This window comes from Anomaloglossus baeobatrachus, unplaced genomic scaffold (genome assembly GCF_048569485.1).
Source record: "Anomaloglossus baeobatrachus isolate aAnoBae1 unplaced genomic scaffold, aAnoBae1.hap1 Scaffold_774, whole genome shotgun sequence".
Lineage (NCBI taxonomy): Eukaryota > Metazoa > Chordata > Amphibia > Anura > Aromobatidae > Anomaloglossus > Anomaloglossus baeobatrachus.
Window position 1 is genome coordinate 4,109 of NW_027445156.1, and position 19,450 is coordinate 23,558.

The following is a 19,450-nucleotide window of genomic DNA, read 5'->3' on the forward strand; positions in this document are numbered from 1 at the left end:
CCGGTGTCAGACTTGACCTTGGAAAATTGATGATCCACCCGAAACTCTGGAGAGTCTCCAGGGTAGCGTCGAGGCTGTGTTGGCATGCCTCCTGAGAGGGTGCCTTGATCAGGAGATCGTCCAAGTAAGGGATCACCGAGTGACCCTGAGAGTGGAGGACCGCTACTACAGTAGCCATAACCTTGGTGAAAACCCGTGGGGCTGTTGCCAGGCCGAACGGCAGTGCCACGAACTGCAGGTGTTCGTCTCTTATGGCGAAGCGCAAGAAGCGCTGATGCTCTGGAGCAATCGGAACGTGGAGATAAGCATCTTTGATATCGATCGATGCAAGGAAATCTCCTTGGGACATTGAGGCGATGACGGAGCGGAGGGATTCCATCCGGAACCGCCTGGTCCTTACGTGTTTGTTGAGCAGTTTCAGGTCCAGGACAGGACGGAAAGACCCGTCCTTCTTTGGGACCACAAACAGGTTGGAGTAAAAACCGTGGCCCTGTTGCTGAAGAGGAACAGGGACCACCACTCCTTCTGCTTTCAGAGTGCCCAGCGCCTGCCGAAGAGCATCGGCTTGCTCGGGAGGCGGGGATGACCTGAAGAATCGAGTCGGGGGACGAGAGGTGAACTCTATCTTGTAACCGTGAGACAGAATGTCTCTCACCCAGCGGTCTTTTACCCGTGGCAGCCAGGTGTCGCAAAAGCGGGAGAGCCTGCCACCGACCGAGGATGCGGATTGAGGAGGCCGAAAGTCATGAGGAAGCCGCTTTGGTAGCGGCACCTCCGGTGGTCTTTTTAGGACGTGACTTAGACCGCCATGAATCAGAGTTCCTTTGACCTTTCTGAGACCTTTTGGACGAGGAGAATTGGGACCTGCCCGCGCCCCGAAAGGACCGAAACCTCGACTGCCCCCTCCTCTGTTGGGGTATGTTCGGTTTGGGCTGGGGTAAGGATGTATCCTTTCCCTTGGATTGTTTGATGATTTCATCCAAACGCTCGCCAAACAACCGGTCGCCAGAAATTGGCAAACTAGTTAAGCGCTTTTTGGAAGCCGAATCTGCCTTCCATTCCCGTAGCCACAAGGCCCTGCGGAGTACCACCGAATTGGCGGATGCAACCGCCGTACGGCTCGCAGAGTCCAGGACAGCATTAATAGCTTAAGACGCCATTGCCGACGTCTGAGCGGTTATGGACGCCACCTGGGGCGCGGAAGTGCGTGTGGCTGCGTCAATTTGCGCTTGACCTGCTGATATAGCCTGTAGCGCCCATACGGCTGCGAATGCTGGGGCAAAAGGAGCGCCGATAGCTTCATAGATGGATTTCAACCAGAGCTCCATCTGCCTGTCAGTGGCATCTTTGAGTGAAGCCCCATCTTCCACTGCAAGAATGGATCTAGCCGCCAGTCTAGAGATTGGAGGATCCACCTTGGGACACTGAGTCCAACCCTTGACCACGTCAGGGGGAAAGGGATAACGTGTATCCTTAAGGCGCTTAGAAAAACGCTTATCTGGACAATCATGGTGATTCTGGACTGCGTCTCTGAAGTCAGAGTGGTCCAGAAACATACTCGGTGTACGCTTGGGAAACCTGAAACGGAATTTCTCCTGCTGAGAAGCTGACTCCTCCACCGGAGGAGCTGAAGGAGAAATATCCAACATACGATTGATGGACGCAATAAGATCATTCACTATGGCGTCCCCGTCCGGAGTATCAAGATTGAGAGCGGCCTCAGGATCAGAATCCTGATCAGCTGTCTCCGCATCATCAACCAGAGATTCCCCCCGCTGAGACCCTGAACAATATGATGATGTCGAGGGAATTGCCAAGCGAGCTCGCTTAGTCGGTCTGGGACTGGGGTCTGTGTCAGAGCCCTCAGCCAGGTTTCTATGATAATCCCCGGGGGGACATTGTTGGTCCAACAGAGGGGGGCCAGGGAACAATGATTCAACAGAGTCCCTGTGCTGAGATACCGGTCTGGACTGCAAGGCTTCTAGTATCTTAGCCATAGTCTCAGAGAGTTTATCCTTAAAGACTGCAAACTCCGTCCCTGTCACCTGGACAGTGTCAGCAGGTGGAGCCCCCTGGGCCCCCCCTAGCAGAGGCTCCGGCTGAGTAAGTGCAGCAGGGGCCGAGCAATGCACACAGTGAGGGTCAGTGGAACCTGCCGGTAGCGGCGTCGTACATGCGGCGCAGGCAGCATAGTAAGCCTGTGTTTTGGCACCCCTGCCTTTTGTGGGCGCCATGCTATTGTCTTCCCTGAGTAACACAATAGGGAATATAGCCAGAAATCAACTGTGCACTATACAGTGTAAAATATATACCATAAACATATAATTACACTTCTGCACAATGGGGCTAGCACCACAGGTGCTGCTTACCACCCGCTTAAAGCGGTTGTGAGGCCACCAGAGTCCCTGCCTGGGTCTCCCAGAATTTGTCCCCCTCTGCAGCGTCCGAGGAGCTGACAGGAATGGCTGCCGGCGTCCTGAGGAGAGGAGGGAGCCGTGGGCGTGACCCAGAAAGTGCGGGAATTGGTGCCTCACAGTGCACAGTGAGGGGGGTGGAGTATGCAAAGCATGCTCCAGCCCTCACTGCTGCTCGTCTGTACAGCGTCCCGCCCTTCCCCTGCCTGTCAGGGCTGTGGGCGGGAGGAGGAAACACTAGGCCGTACAAGCCGGGGACTCAAGTAATAAGCGCGGCTGCCATAAAAGCGCGGCCGCGCGGAAGTCCCCGGCGCACTACAAGTCCCAGCCGCGCCTCAGTGTTAAAACATGGCGGCGGCGGTAGTGCGGTAGTCCCCCTACATAAACACACTCAGCGACGCTGAGTGTGTAATGGCACATTAACCCGGTCAGCGCCGCGGTCCCCGGTGCACTAGCACACCCAGCAATGCTGGAGTGTTGCTGTGCGCGGTCCCCACAGGGACACAGAGTACCTCCAAGTAGCAGGGCCATGTCCCTGAACGATACCCAGCTCCTATCCAGCAGGCTCCCAGGAGTTGTGGATGAAGCACGGTCTCAGTGCCTGGAGACCGATAGGATCCCACTTCACCCAGAGCCCTAAGAGGGATGGGGAAGGAAAACAGCATGTGGGCTCCAGCCTCCGTACCCGCAATGGATACCTCAACCTTAACAACACCGCCGACAAGAGTGGGGTGAGAAGGGAGCATGCTGGGGGCCCTATATGGGCCCACTTTTCTTCCATCCGACATAGTCAGCAGCTGCTGCTGACCCATCTATGGAGCTGTGCGTGCATGTCTGCCTCCTTCGCACAAAGCATAAAAACTGAGGAGCCCGTGGGAGCACGGGGGGTGTATAGGCAGAAGGGGAGGGGCTTTACACTTTTAGTGTAATACTTTGTGCGGCCTCCGGAGGCATAGCCTATACACCCCAATTGTCTGGGTCTCCCAATGGAGCGACAAAGAAACAGCATGTGGCTCCTGCCTGTGTACCCGCAATGGGTACCTCAACCTTAACAGCACCGCCGACACAGTGGGGTGAGAAGGGAGCATGCTGGGGGCCCTTTATGGGCCCTCTTTTCTTCCATCCGACCTAGTCAGCAGCTGCTGCTGACCAAGCTGTGGAGCTATGCGTGGATGTCAGCCTCCTTCGCACAAAGCATAAAAACTGAGGAGCCCGTGATGCACGGGGGGTGTATAGGCAGAAGGGGAGGGGCTTTACACTTTTAGTGTAATACTTTGTGTGGCCTCCGGAGGCATGAGCTATACACCCAATTGTCTGGGTCTCCCAATGGAGCGACAAAGAAAGTGCTTTGCTTTTACCTGATATTTACCCTGGCCCTCGCCCTCCCCAGCCTGAGAATATCGGGCCGCTGCTGTGTGCTTACCCGGCTGGACGGTAAAAATACGGCGGAGCACACGCTTTTTTTTTTTAATATGTACATTGGATTTCTATGTGTCTGTGCATTATATATGTATACTTCCTACACCACTGAAAATGGAGGAACTTCCTCTTCCTCTTCTAGTCACATCACGTCCTTGCAAAACACAGGGCAGTGATGTACACTATGTCCCGAAAAACGTGAAACAACGCGGGAATAACGCAGGAAAACGCAATGAAACGCACATGATTTGCTACCTGCGCTATTTCATGATTACATTGCAGTCAATGGAGTGAATAATGCAGTTACCTGCAGAAAAGAAGTGACTGCTCATTCTTTTTCTTAAGAAAATTCTTTTGGTAGATTTTCTTAAGAAAAAACGCAGTGTGCGCACAGCTATTTTTTTTCCCCATAGGTTTTTCTGGGGAATGTCTGCAGAAAGGCACAACCATTTTCTCAAATTTCTGCAGCAAAATCGCACAAAAAAAGCGGGTAAAAACGCAGTGTGCGCACAGGGCCTAATGGAGTCTTCAGACTTGGTATATTGATGACCTTTCCTTGGCAAGGACATGCCATCACTTTATTATCAGTAGGGTTATACTTCTAGGACCCCCCACAATCCTGAGACTGAAGGGGCTAAGATGTCAATGTGTAGGAAAATTAGTGGATCCGCTTCAATCTCACAATCTGCACCCCACTAGTCATGTGATGGTATATCTTTTCTATAGGCTTCACTTTATTATATGGGTTTTTCCACCAATCTAATTCTGTGCTAATATTCTCGGCACTGGTAATGACACTTTCCATTTAGGCCGGTGTGGGTGGGTTTCTAATACTAACCTTGAATCCTGTTGGGCACCAGTCTACAAACTGAATAGTGCGTTTTGTCTTAATGGTTGCGATAGCGGCGTTGACATCTTTGGGGACCACGTCCCCCCTGTATAACATGCAGCAGGCCATGTATTTGCCGTGGCGGGGGTCACACTTCACCATCTGGTTTGCAGGCTCAAAGCAGGCATTGGTTATTTCAGCCACGGACAGCTGCTCGTGGTAGGCCTTCTCTGCAGAGATGACAGGCGCGTACGTGACCAGCGGGAAATGGATACGTGGATATGGAACCAGGTTTGTCTGAAATTCGGTGAGATCCACGTTTAAGGCCCCATCAAACCTCAGCGAGGCAGTGATGGACGACACGATCTGCCCAATGAGACGGTTGAGATTTGTGTATGTTGGACGTTCAATGTCCAAGTTTCGGCGACAAATATCATAAATGGCCTCATTGTCCACCATAAAGGCACAATCTGAATGCTCCAGCGTGGTGTGTGTGGTCAGTATGGAGTTGTATGGCTCCACCACTGCTGTGGACACTTGCGGTGCTGGGTAGATTGCAAACTCAAGCTTGGACTTCTTGCCATAATCTATAGAGAGTCTCTCCATCAGAAGAGATGCAAATCCTGAGCCTGTGCCGCCTCCAAAGCTGTGGAAAATGAGGAAACCTTGTAATCCGGTGCACTGGTCAGCCTGCGAGAGAAGATAGTGCCATATTACACACAACTGTCATCACCAAAGCCTTCCATGTCCTCTATGTATAGATCAGTGCTGATCATAGGGGCCATAGAGGAGCCTCAGTCACCATCACAGCCCTGCGATCATGTAACACCAGCTTCATACAGTGCGTCCACCCATCTCCTGTATACACCGCACCTATATACAGCGTGTCCACCCATCTCCTGTATACACCGCACCTATACAGAGCGTGTCCACCCATCTCCTGTATACAGCGCACCTATATACAGTGCGTCCACCCATCTCCTGTATACACCGCACCTATATACAGTGTGTCCACCCATCTCCTGTATACACCGCACCTATATACAGTGTCCACCCATGTCCTGTATACACCGCACCTATATACAGTGTCCACCCATCTCCTGTATACAGCGCACCTATATACAGTGTCCACCCATGTCCTGTATACACCGCACCTATATACAGTGTGTCCACCCATCTCCTGTATACACCGCACCTATATACAGTGCGTCCACCCATCTCCTGTATACACTGCACCTATATACAGCGTGGCCACCCATCTACTGTATACACTGCACCTATATACAGCGTGGCCACCCATCTCCTGTATACACCGCACCTATATACAGCGTGTCCACCCATCTCCTGTATACACCGCACCTATATACAGCGTGTCCACCCATCTCCTGTATACACCGCACCTATATACAGCGTGTCCACCCATCTCCTGTATACACCGCACCTATATACAGTGCATCCACCCATCTCCTGTATACACCGCACCTATATACAGTGTGTCCACCCATATCCTGTATACACCGCACCTATATACAGCGCGTCCACCCATCTCCTGTATACACCGCACCTATATACAGCGCGTCCACCCATCTCCTGTATACACCGCACCTATATACAGCGCGTCCACCCATCTCCTGTATACACCGCACCTATATACAGCGCGTCCACCCATCTCCTGTATACACCGCACCTATATACAGCGTGTCCACCCATCTCCTGTATACACCGCACCTATATACAGCGTGTCCACCCATCTCCTGTATACACCGCACCTATATACAGCGTGTCCACCCATCTCCTGTATACACCGCACCTATATACAGCGTGTCCACCCATCTCCTGTATACACCGCACCTATATACAGCGTGTCCACCCATCTCCTGTATACACCGCACCTATATACAGCGTGTCCACACATCTCCTGTATACACCGCACCTATATACAGTGTGTCCACCCATCTCCTGTATACACCGCACCTATATACAGCGTGTCCACCCATCTCCTGTATACACCGCACCTATACACAGCGTGTCCACCCATCTCCTGTATACACCGCACCTATATACAGCGTGTCCACCCATCTCCTGTATACACCGCACCTATATACAGTGTGTCCACCCATCTCCTGTATACACCGCACCTATATACAGTGTGTCCACCCATATCCTCTATACACCGCACCTATATACAGCGTGTCCACCCATCTCCTGTATACACCGCACCTATATACAGTGTGTCCACCCATATCCTCTATATACCGCACCTATATACAGTGTGTCCACCCATCTCCTGTATACACCGCACCTATATACAGTGTGGCCACCCATCTCCTGTATACACCGCACCTATATACAGCGTGTCCACCCATCTCCTGTATACACCGCACCTATATACAGCGTGGCCACCCATCTCCTGTATACACCGCACCTATATACAGTGTGTCCACCCATATCCTGTATACACCGTGTCCACCCATATCCTGTATACACCGCACCTATATACAGTGTGTCCACCCATATCCTGTATACACCGCACCTATATACAGTGTGTCCACCCATATCCTGTATACACCACACCTATATACAGTGTGTCCACCCATCTCCTGTATACACTGCACCTATATACAGTGTGTCCACCCATGTCCTGTATACACCGCACCTATATACAGTGTGTCCACCCATCTCCTGTATACACCGCACCTATATACAGTGTGTCCACCCATATCCTGTATACACCGCACCTATATACAGTGTGTCCACCCATATCCTGTATACACCGCACCTATATACAGTGTGTCCACCCATATCCTGTATACACCGCACCTATATACAGTGTGTCCACCCATATCCTGTCCACCGCCATTAACTTGAGAACGGCGGCAGCTATAGGCATAGAAGTGGTGTCTAGGTATAGTAAAGTAGCCATGCGCTACGCAATGAAGCCACCTATAGCGCCACCTGGTGGAAAACAACGGGCGTAGCATTTTTATCTCGAAAACGGAACGAAATAGAGAAAAAGAAGGGAATTTTGTTTACTTACCGTAAATTCCTTTTCTTCTAGCTCCAATTGGGAGACCCAGACAATTGGGTGTATAGCTCATGCCTCCGGAGGCCACACAAAGTATTACACTAAAAGTGTAAAGCCCCTCCCCTTCTGCCTATACACCCCCCGTGCTCACGGGCTCATCAGTTTTGGTGCAAAAGCAAGAAGGAGGAAAAAATTATAATTGGTTTAAAGTAAATTCAATCCGAAGGAATATCGGAGAACTGAAACCATTCAACATGAACAACATGTGTACACAAAAAAACAGGGGCGGGTGCTGGGTCTCCCAATAGGAGCTAGAAGAAAAGGAATTTACGGTAAGTAAACAAAATTCCCTTCTTCTTTGTCGCTCCATTGGGAGACCCAGACAATTGGGACGTCCAAAAGCAGTCCCTGGGTGGGTAAATAATACCTCATAATAGAGCCGCAACCGGCTCCGTCCTACAGGTGGGCAACCGCCGCCTGAAGGACTCGCCTACCTAGGCTGGCATCTGCCGAAGCATAGGTATGCACCTGATAGTGTTTCGTGAAAGTGTGCAGGCTCGACCAGGTAGCCGCCTGACACACCTGCTGAGCCGTAGCCTGGTGCCGCAAAGCCCAGGACGCTCCCACGACCCTGGTAGAATGGGCCTTCAGCCCTGAGGGAACCGGAAGCCCGGAGGAACGGTAAGCTTCGAGAATTGGTTCCTTGATCCACCGAGCCAGGGTTGATTTGGAAGCCTGCGACCCTTTACGCTGGCCAGCGACAAGGACAAAGAGTGCATCCGAGCGGCGCAGGGGCGCCGTACGAGAAATGTAGATTCTGAGTGCTCTCACCAGATCTAACAAGTGCAAATCCTTTTCACATTGGTGAACTGGATGAGGACAAAAAGAGGGTAAGGAGATATCCTGATTGAGATGAAAGGGGGATACCACCTTAGGGAGAAAGTCCGGAACCGGACGCAGAACCACCTTGTCCTGGTGAAACACCAGGAAAGGGGCTTTGCATGACAGCGCTGCTAGCTCAGACACTCTCCGAAGCGAAGTGACTGCTACTAGGAAAACCACCTTCTGCGAAAGGCGTGAGAGAGAAATATCCCTCATTGTCTCGAACGGTGGTTTCTGAAGAGCCATCAGCACCCTGTTCAGATCCCAGGGTTCTAACGGCCACTTGTAAGGAGGAACGATGTGACAAACCCCCTGCAGGAACGTGCGTACCTGTGGAAGTCTGGCCAGGCGCTTCTGAAAAAAGACAGAGAGCGCAGAGACTTGTCCCTTAAGGGAGCCAAGTGACAAACCCTTTTCTAATCCGGATTGAAGGAAGGACAGAAAAGTGGGCAAGGCAAACGGCCAGGGAGAAACACCCTGAGCAGAGCACCACGACAGGAATATTTTCCATGTCCTGTGGTAGATCCTGGTGGACGTTGGTTTCCTGGCCTGTCTCATAGTGGCAATGACCTCTTGAGATAACCCTGAAGACGCTAGGATCCAGGACTCAATGGCCACACAGTCAGGTTGAGGGCCGCAGAATTCAGATGGAAAAACGGCCCTTGAGACAGCAAGTCTGGTCGGTCTGGTAGTGCCCACGGTTGGCCGACCGTGAGATGCCACAGATCCGGGTACCACGACCTCCTCGGCCAGTCTGGAGCGACGAGGATGGCGCGGCGGCAGTCGGCCCTGATCTTGCGTAACACTCTGGGCAACAGTGCCAGAGGAGGGAACACATAAGGGAGTTGAAACTGCGACCAATCCTGAACTAAGGCGTCTGCCGCCAGAGCTCTGTGATCTTGAGACCGTGCCATGAACGTCGGGACCTTGTTGTTGTGCCGGGACGCCATTAGGTCGACGTCCGGCATCCCCCAGCGGCAACAGATCTCCTGAAACACGTCCGGGTGAAGGGACCATTCCCCTGCGTCCATGCCCTGGCGACTGAGAAAGTCTGCTTCCCAGTTTTCTACGCCCGGGATGTGAACTGCGGATATGGTGGAGGCTGTGGCTTCCACCCACAGCAGAATCCGCCGAACTTCCTGGAAGGCTTGCCGACTGCGTGTCCCGCCTTGGTGGTTGATGTATGCCACCGCGGTGGGGTTGTTTGACTGAATTCGGATCTGTTTGCCTTCCAGCCACGGCTGGAACGCCTTTAGAGCAACATACACTGCCCTTATCTCCAGAACATTGATCTGAAGGGAAGACTCTGTCTGAGTCCAAGTCCCCTGAGCCCTGTGGTGGAGAAAGACCGCTCCCCACCTTGAAAGACTCGCGTCCGTCGTGACCACAGCCCAGGATGGGGGCAGGAAGGCTTTCCCCTTCGACAGAGAAGTGGGAAGAAGCCACCACTGAAGGGAAGCTTTGGCTGCCCGAGAAAGGGAGACGTTCCTGTCGAGGGACGTCGACTTCCTGTCCCATTTGCGGAGAATGTCCCATTGAAGTGGGCGCAGATGAAACTGCGCAAAAGGAACTGCCTCCATTGCTGCCACCATCTTCCCTAGGAAGTGCATGAGGCGCCTCAAGGGGTGTGACTGGCCTTGAAGGAGAGATTGCACCCCTGTCTGTAGTGAACGCTGTTTGTCCAGCGGAAGCTTCACTATCGCTGGAAGAGTATGAAACTCCATGCCAAGATATGTCAGTGATTGGGCCGGTGTCAGATTTGACTTTGGAAAATTGATAATCCACCAGAAACTCTGGAGAGTCTCCAGAGCAATGTTCAGGCTGTGTTGGCATGCCCCTTGAGAGGGTGCCTTGACAAGGAGATCGTCTAAGTAAGGGATCACCGAGTGTCCCTGAGAGTGTAGGACTGCTACCACTGTTGCCATGACCTTGGTGAAGACCCGTGGGGCTGTCGCCAGGCCAAAAGGAAGTGCTACGAACTGAAGGTGTTCGTCCCCTATGGCGAAGCGCAGGAAGCGCTGATGCTCTGGCGCAATCGGTACGTGGAGATAAGCATCTTTGATGTCTATTGATGCCAGGAAATCTCCTTGGGACATTGAGGCGATGACGGAGCGGAGCGATTCCATCCGGAACCGCCTGGTTTTCACATGCTTGTTGAGCAGCTTTAGGTCCAGAACGGGACGGAAGGATCCGTCCTTTTTTGGCACCACGAACAAGTTGGAGTAAAAACCGTGACCCCGTTGCTGAAGAGGAACCGGGATCACCACTCCTTCCGCCTTCAGGGTGCACACCGCCTGCAGAAGAGCATCGGCTCTGTCGGGGGGTGGAGATGTTCTGAAGAAACGAGTTGGAGGACGAGAGTTGAACTCTATCCTGTAACCGTGAGATAGAATGTCTCTCACCCATCGGTCTTTTACTTGTGGCAGCCAGGCGTCGCAAAAGCGGGAGAGCCTGCCACCGACCGAGGATGCGGTTTGAGGAGGCCGAAAGTCATGAGGAGGCCGCTTTGGGAGCGGTGACTCCGGCGGTCTTTTTAGGACGTGACTTAGACCGCCATGCATCGGAGTTCCTCTGATCTTTCTGAGGCCTTTTGGACGAGGAAAATTGAGATCTGCCCGCGGTCCGAAAGGACCGAAACCTCGATTGTACTTTCCGTGGTTGAGGTCTGTTTGGTTTGGACTGGGGTAAGGATGAATCCTTTCCCTTGGATTGTTTAATGATTTCATCCAATCGCTCACCAAACAAGCGGTCGCCAGCCAATGGCAAACCGGTTAGGAACTTTTTGGAAGCAGAGTCTGCCTTCCATTCACGTAGCCACATGGCCCTGCGGAGTACCACCGAGTTGGCGGATGCCACCGCCGTACGGCTCGCAGAGTCCAGGATAGCATTAATGGCGTAGGACGCAAACGCCGACGCCTGATTGGTTAAGGACACCACTTGCGGGGCAGATGTACGTGTTACTGCATGAATCTGCGCCTGACAAGCTGAGATAGCTTGGAGTGCCCATACGGCAGCGAATGCTGGAGCAAAAGACGCGCCTATAGCTTCATAGATGGATTTCAACCATAGTTCCATCTGTCTGTCAGTGGCATCCTTGAGTGAAGCCCCATCTTCCACTGCAACTATGGATCTAGCCGCCAGTCTGGAGATTGGAGGATCCACCTTAGGACACTGAGTCCAGCCCTTGACAACCTCGGAGGGGAAGGGATAACGTGTGTCCTTAAGGCGCTTGGAAAAACGCTTGTCTGGACAGTCTCGGTTTTTCTGGATTGCCTCTCTGAAGTCAGAGTGATCCAGAAACATATTTAATGTACGCTTTGGAAACCTGAAACGGAATTTCTCCTGAGAAGCAGACTCCTCAATTGGAGGAGCTGGGGGAGAAATATCCAACACCTGATTGATGGTCGCTATAAGGTCATTCACTATGGCGTCACCTTCAGGTGTATCTAGGTTGAGAGCGGCTTCAGGATCAGAATCCTGATCTGCCCCCTCCGCTTCATCCTCCAGAGAGTCCCCCTGCTGGGACCCTGAACAGTGTGATGAAGTGGAGGGAATTTCCCAGCGACCCCGCTTGGGCGGCCTGGGACTGCGGTCCGTGTCAGAGACCTCACCCTGGGACCTATGGTTTACCCCCGGGGCACTTTGCCGTTCCAATTGAGGGGGACCAGGGGTCAAGGATTGGACAGTGCCCGGGGCCTGAATCACCGGTCTGGACTGCAAAGCTTCCAGTATTTTAGCAGACCATTTGTCCATAGTCTCAGACAGTTTGTCAGCAAAGGCTGCAAACTCCGTCCCTGTCACCTGGACAGTGGTAGCAGGTGGATCCACCTGGGCCACCTGTAGCAGAGGCTCCGGCTGAGTAAGTGCTACAGGGGCCGAGCATTGCACACAATGAGGGTCAGTGGACCCTGCCGGTAGTACAGCTGTACATGAGGTACAGGTTGCAAAATACGCCTGTGCTGTGGCACCCTTGCTTTTTGCAGATGACATGTTGTCTCCTCTGAGAACAACCAGGAGGGTATATAGCCAAGAATCAACAGAGCGACCGTACAGTGCAATGTATAGCCTATAAGCCTATATATATATATACACTTCGGTACTCAGTGGGGCCAGCACCACAGGTGCTGCTTACCGACCGCTCAGAGCGGTTGTGTGGTCACCAAATTCCCTGCCTGGGTCTCCCTGTTGTCTCTCCTCTCCAGCGTCTGAATCGCTGACAGGAATGGCTGCCGGCGTTCTGTGGGGAGGAGGGGACCGTGGGCGTGCCCAAGAAAAGTGCGGGAACCCAGTGCCCCACTGTACTGAGTGAGGAGGGAGGAGGATACTAATGTATGCTCCAGCCCTCCGCTGACGATCCGTGCAGCGTCCCGCCCCTCCCCTGACTGGCAGGCCTGTGGGCGGGAATAAACGACACTAGGCCGCAGAAGCCGGGGACTAAAGTTATAAGCGCGGCCGGCAATAAGCGCGGCCGCGCGTAGTCCCCCGGCGCACTAACACCTCCAGCAGTGCTGGAAAGTGTCTGGCACAAGCGCCCCATGTCCGGCGCACTAACACACCCAGCCGAGCTGGAAAGTGTCTGGCCCAAGCGCTCCATGTCCGGCGCACTAACACACCCAGCAGTGCTGGAAAGTGACTGGCACAAGCGCCCCATGTCCGGCGCACTAACACACCCAGCCGAGCTGGAAAGTGTCTGGCACAAGCGCTCCATGTCCGGCGCACTAACACACCCAGCAGAGCTGGAAAGTGTCTGGCACAAGCGCTCCATGCCCGGCGCACTAACACACCCAGCAGTGCTGTAATGTGTATGGCACCAGCGCTCCATGCGCGGTCCCCACGGGGACACAGAGTACCTCATAGTAGCAGGGCCTTGTCCCTGACGATACCCAGCTCCTATCCAGCAGATTCCCAGGGGCTGCGGAGGGAGCACGGTCCCAGTGCCTGGAGACCGATCCGGGTCCCACTTCACCCAGAGCCCATTAAGGGATGGGGAAGGAAAACAGCATGTGGCTCCTGCCTGTGTACCCGCAATGGGTACCTCAACCTTAACAACACCGCCGACAAAGTGGGGTGAGAAGGGAGCATGCTGGGGGCCCTGTTATGGGCCCTCTTTTCTTCCATCCGACCTAGTCAGCAGCTGCTGCTGACCAAGCTGTGGAGCTGTGCGTGCATGTCTGACCTCCTTCGCACAAAGCATAAAAACTGAGGAGCCCGTGAGCACGGGGGGTGTATAGGCAGAAGGGGAGGGGCTTTACACTTTTAGTGTAATACTTTGTGTGGCCTCCGGAGGCATAGCTATACACCCAATTGTCTGGGTCTCCCAATGGAGCGACAAAGAAAAGTGAATTACAAAGTTGTAGGGCATCATCAATTCAATACGAATCCACACCTTGCATACAGAAATGCTATGATATGAAACCCACGACCCCCCCAGAACATTGAATGCTGGTCACGCATATGGCGCTCATTAGTGGCCCCCGTCAGCTGCAATGCACATCTGGCCTCTGCACAGCATACTGTATCTTGCTGCAATGCACATCTGGGCTCTGCACAGCATACTGTATCTTGCTGCAATGCACATCTGGCCTCTGCACAGCATACTGTATCTTGCTGCAATGCACATCTGGCCTCTGCACAGCATACTGTATCTTGCTGCAATGCACATCTGGACTCTGCACAGCATACTGTATCTTGCTGCAATGCACATCTGGACTCTGCACAGCATACTGTATCTGGCTGCAATGCACATCTGGCCTCTGCACAGCATACTGTATCTTGCTGCAATGCACATCTGGACTCTGCACAGCATACTGTATCTTGCTGCAATGCACATCTGGCCTCTGCACAGCATACTGTATCTGGCTGCAATGCACATCTGGACTCTGCACAGCATACTGTATCTTGCTGCACGCTGTGCAATATGGTGGTGACACGTCTGCACAAGCATTTGTGATACGTCGTCGTAGGTCCTGCAATGTTGGTGGAGGGGTCGCATACACCTGCTGTTTGATGTGACCTCACAGAAAGAAGTCCAATGGGGTCAGGTCAGGTGAGCGGAGGCCACTCCACACAGCTCCATACCCAATGACTTGTAGGAAGGTCTCCATGAGGTATCGCTTCACGTCCGCAGCCTTGTGAGGTTTACACCTTCTAATCATAGCATTTCTGTGCAAGGTGTGGATTCGTATTGAATTGATGATTCCCTACAACTTTGTAATTCACTTTTTTTCTCTATCTCGTTCAGTTTTAGAGATAAAAATGCTAACTCCGTTGTTTTCCACCAGGTGGCGCTATAGGTGGTTTCATTGCATAGCGCATGGCTACTTTACTATACCTAGACACCACTTCTATGCCTATAGCTGCCGCCGTTCTCAAGTTAATGGCAGTGGACAGGATATGGGTGGACACACTGTATATAGGTGCGGTGTATACAGGATATGGGTGGACACACTGTATATAGGTGCGGTGTATATAGGATATGGGTGGACACACTGTATATAGGTGCGGTGTATATAGGATATGGGTGGACACACTGTATATAGGTGCGGTGTATACAGGAGATGGGTGGACACATTGTATATAGGTGCGGTGTATACAGGAGATGGGTGGACACACTGTATATAGGTGCGGTGTATACAGGAGATGGGTGGACACACTGTATATAGGTGCGGTGTATACAGGAGATGGGTGGACACACTGTATATAGGTGAGGTGTATACAGGATATGGGTGGACACACTGTATATAGGTGTGGTGTATACAGGATATGGGAGGACACACTGTATATAGGTGCGGTGTATACAGGATATGGGTGGACACACTGTATATAGGTGAGGTGTATACAGGATATGGGTGGACACACTGTATATAGGTGCGGTGTGTACAGGATATGGTTGGACACACTGTATATAGGTGCGGTGTATACAGGATATGGGTGGACACACTGTATATAGGTGCGGTGTGTACAGGATATGGTTGGACACACTGTATATAGGTGCGGTGAATACAGGATATGGGTGGACACACTGTATATAAGGCTGTTGAGGTCGGGTCTGGAGACCCCTGGCCGGGCCATTTGCTGACCGCGAATCTGATGTGTGACAGTTCTAATACTAATTGTATAAGGTGCAAATTAGTGAAGACAAAACTGTTCGGTGCTCGGGACAAGCATTTTGATGCTTGGAAGTCAATGGGGGACCTGCATTTTTCAGCAAGATTTTCCATAAAAATGCTCGAGTTCCCCATTGACTTCAGTTATACCCAGTAATCGATTACCAAGCATCAAAATGCTCATTACGAGCACTGAACAGTTCACTCATCACTTCCGCAAGAAGGGAATTTTGTTTACTTACCGTAAATTCCTTTTCTTCTAGCTCCTATTGGGAGACCCAGACAATTGGGTGTATAGCTTCTGCCTCCGGAGGCCACACAAAGTATTACACTTTAAAAAGTGTAACCCCTCCCCTCTGCCTATACACCCCCCCGTGCATCACGGGCTCCTCAGTTTTGGTGCAAAAGCAGGAAGGAGGAAACTTATGAATTGGTATAGGGTAAATTCAATCCGAAGGATGTTCGGAGAACTGAACACCATGAACCAAAAGAACAATTCAACATGAACAACATGTGTACACAAAAGAACAACAGCCCGAAGGGCACAGGGGCGGGTGCTGGGTCTCCCAATAGGAGCTAGAAGAAAAGGAATTTACGGTAAGTAAACAAAATTCCCTTCTTCTTTGTCGCTCCATTGGGAGACCCAGACAATTGGGACGTCCAAGGGCAGTCCCTGGGTGGGTAAAAGAATACCTCGATAAAAAGAGCCGAAACGACCCCCTCTTACAGGTGGGCAACCGCCGCCTGAAGGACTCGCCTACCTAGACTGGCGTCTGCCGAAGCATAGGTATGCACCTGATAGTGTTTCGTGAAAGTGTGCAGACTAGACCAGGTAGCCGCCTGACACACCTGCTGAGCCGTAGCCTGGTGCCGCAAAGCCCAGGACGCACCCACGGCTCTGGTAGAATGGGCTTTCAACCCTGAAGGAAGCGGAAGCCCAGAAGAACGGTAGGCTTCAAGAATCGGTTCCTTGATCCACCGAGCCAAGGTTGACTTGGAAGCCTGCGAACCCTTACGCTGGCCAGCGACAAGGACAAAGAGCGCATCTGAACGGCGCAGGGGCGCCGTGCGAGACATGTAGAACCGGAGTGCTCTCACTAGATCCAAAGAGTGCAAATCCTTTTCACATTGGTGAACTGGATGAGGGCAAAATGAAGGCAAGGAGATATCCTGGTTGAGATGAAAAGGGGATACCACCTTAGGGAGAAATTCCGGGACCGGACGCAGAACCACCTTATCCTGGTGAAACACCAGGAAGGGGGCTTTGCATGACAGCGCTGCAAGCTCCGACACTCTTCGGAGTGATGTAACTGCCACTAGAAAAGCCACCTTCTGCGAAAGACGTGATAGAGAGACATCCCGCAGCGGCTCGAAAGGTGGTTTCTGAAGAGCCGTTAGCACCCTGTTAAGGTCCCAGGGTTCCAGCGGACGCTTGTAAGGTGGGACTATGTGGCAAACTCCCTGCAGGAACGTGCGGACCTGCGGAAGTCTGGCCAGGCGCTTTTGAAAAAATACGGAGAGCGCCGATACTTGTCCTTTGAGAGAGCCGAGTGACAAACCCTTGTCCATTCCGGATTGAAAGAATGAAAGAAAAGTGGGCAAGGCAAATGGCCAGGGAGAATAACCATTATCAGAGCACCAGGATAAGAAGATCCTCCAAGATCTGTGATAGATCTTGGCGGACATAGGCTTCCTGGCCTGTCTCATAGTGGCAATGACATCCTGAGATAACCCTGAGGACGCTAGGAGCCAGGACTCAATGGCCACACAGTCAGGTTGAGGGCCGCAGAATTCAGATGGAAAAACGGCCCTTGTGACAGCAAGTCTGGGCGGTCTGGAAGCGCCCACGGTTGACCCACCGTGAGATGCCACAGATCCGGGTACCACGATCGCCTCGGCCAATCTTGAGCGACGAGAATGGCGCGACGACAGTCGGACCTGACTTTGCGCAGCACTCTGGGCAGCATCGCCAGAGGGGGAAACACATAAGGCAGTCGAAACTGCGACCAATCCTGAACTAATGCGTCCGCCGCCAGAGCTCTGTGATCCTGAGACCGTGCCATGAAGGCCGGGACCTTGTTGTTGTGTTGTGACGCCATGAGATCGACGTCCGGCGTTCCCCAGCGGCGACAGATCTCTCGAAACACGTCTGGGTGAAGAGACCATTCCCCCGCGTCCATGCCCTGACGACTGAGAAAATCTGCTTCCCAGTTTTCTACGCCCGGGATGTAAACTGCGGAGATCGTGGAGGCTGTGGCCTCCACCCACTGCAGAATCCGCCTGACTTCCTGGAAGGCTTGCCGACTGCGCGTGCCGCCCTGATGGTTGATGTAGGCGACGGCAGTGGCGTTGTCCGACTGTATTCGGATCTGTCTGCCCTCCAGCCACCGATGGAAGGCCAATAAGGCTAGATACACCGCCCTTATCTCCAGAACATTGATCTGAATGGAGGACTCTACCGGAGTCCAGGTTCCCTGAGCCCTGTGGTGGCGGAAAACCGCTCCCCACCCTGACAGGCTCGCGTCCGTGGTGACCACAGCCCAGGTTGGGGGTAGGAAGGATTTTCCTTGCGATAGAGAATTGGGAAGGAGCCACCACTGAAGAGACGTCTTGGTTGCAAGGGACAGAGAGACGTTCCTGTCGAGGGAAGTCGACTTCCTGTCCCATTTGCGGAGAATGTCCCATTGGAGTGGCCGCAGATGGAATTGCGCGAACGGCACTGCCTCCATCGCTGCCACCATCTTCCCCAGGAAGTGCATGAGGCTTCTCAAGGGGTGTGACTGACCCCGAAGAAGAGATCGCACCCCTGCCTGCAGAGAAAGCTGTTTGTCCAGCGGTAGCTTGACTACCACTGACTGTGTATGAAACTCCATCCCGAGGTAAGTCAGTGATTGGGTCGGTGTCAACTGGGATTTTGGGAAGTTGATTATCCACCCGAACTGCTGGAGAGTCGCCAGAGCGACTGTAAGGCTGTGTTGACACGCCGCCCGAGAAGCTGCCCTGACTAGGAGATCGTCTAAGTAGGGAATCACCGAGTGGCCCTGAGAGTGTAGGACTGCTACAACGGATTCCATGACTTTGGTGAACACCCGTGGGGCTGTTGCCAGGCTGAAAGGCAATGCCACGAACTGAAGGTGCTCGTCCCCGATGGCGAAACGCAAGAAGCGTTGATGTTCGGGTGCGATCGGCACATGGAGATAAGCATCCTTGATGTCGATCGATGCTAGGAAGTCTCCTTGTGACATCGAGGCGATGACCGAGCGGAGAGATTCCATCCGAAACCGTCTGGTGCTCACGTGTCTGTTGAGCAGTTTGAGGTCCAGAACGGGGCGGAATGATCCGTCCTTCTTTGGCACCACGAACAAGTTGGAGTAAAAGCCGCGACCATGTTCCCGAGGGGGAACAGGGATCACAACTCCTTCTGTCTTCAGAGTGTCCACTGCCTGAAAAAGTGCGTCGGCCCGAGCGGGGGGCGGAGAGGTTCTGAAGAAACGAGTCTGAGGACGAGAGCTGAACTCTATCCTGTAACCGTGAGACAGAATGTCTCTCACCCATCGGTCTTGAACATGTGGCCACCAGGCGTCGCAAAAGCGGGAGAGCCTGCCACCGACCGAGGATGCGGTTCGGGGATGCCGAGAGTCATGAGGAGGCCGCCTTGGAGGCAGCGCCTCCGGCGGCCTTTTGGGGGCGTGACTTAGACCGCTACGCATAGGAGTTCCTCTGGCCTTTCTCCGGCCTGCTGGACGAAGCGGATTGTGACTTGGCGGAGGGACGA

At 52.9% G+C, this 19,450-nt stretch overlaps 1 protein-coding gene across 1 annotated transcript in view; it reads right to left on the reverse strand.

Moving 5' to 3' along the window:
- Positions 1-4,597: 4,597 nt before the first annotated feature.
- Positions 4,598-19,450, reverse strand: part of LOC142288044 (tubulin alpha-1 chain-like) — a 32,477-nt gene continuing 17,624 nt past the window's right edge. The window contains exon 4 of the mRNA XM_075333481.1: positions 4,598-5,352. Coding sequence (XP_075189596.1) covers positions 4,639-5,352 — 714 coding nt within the window. The 3' untranslated portion in view covers positions 4,598-4,638. The remainder of the gene's footprint in view (positions 5,353-19,450) is intronic.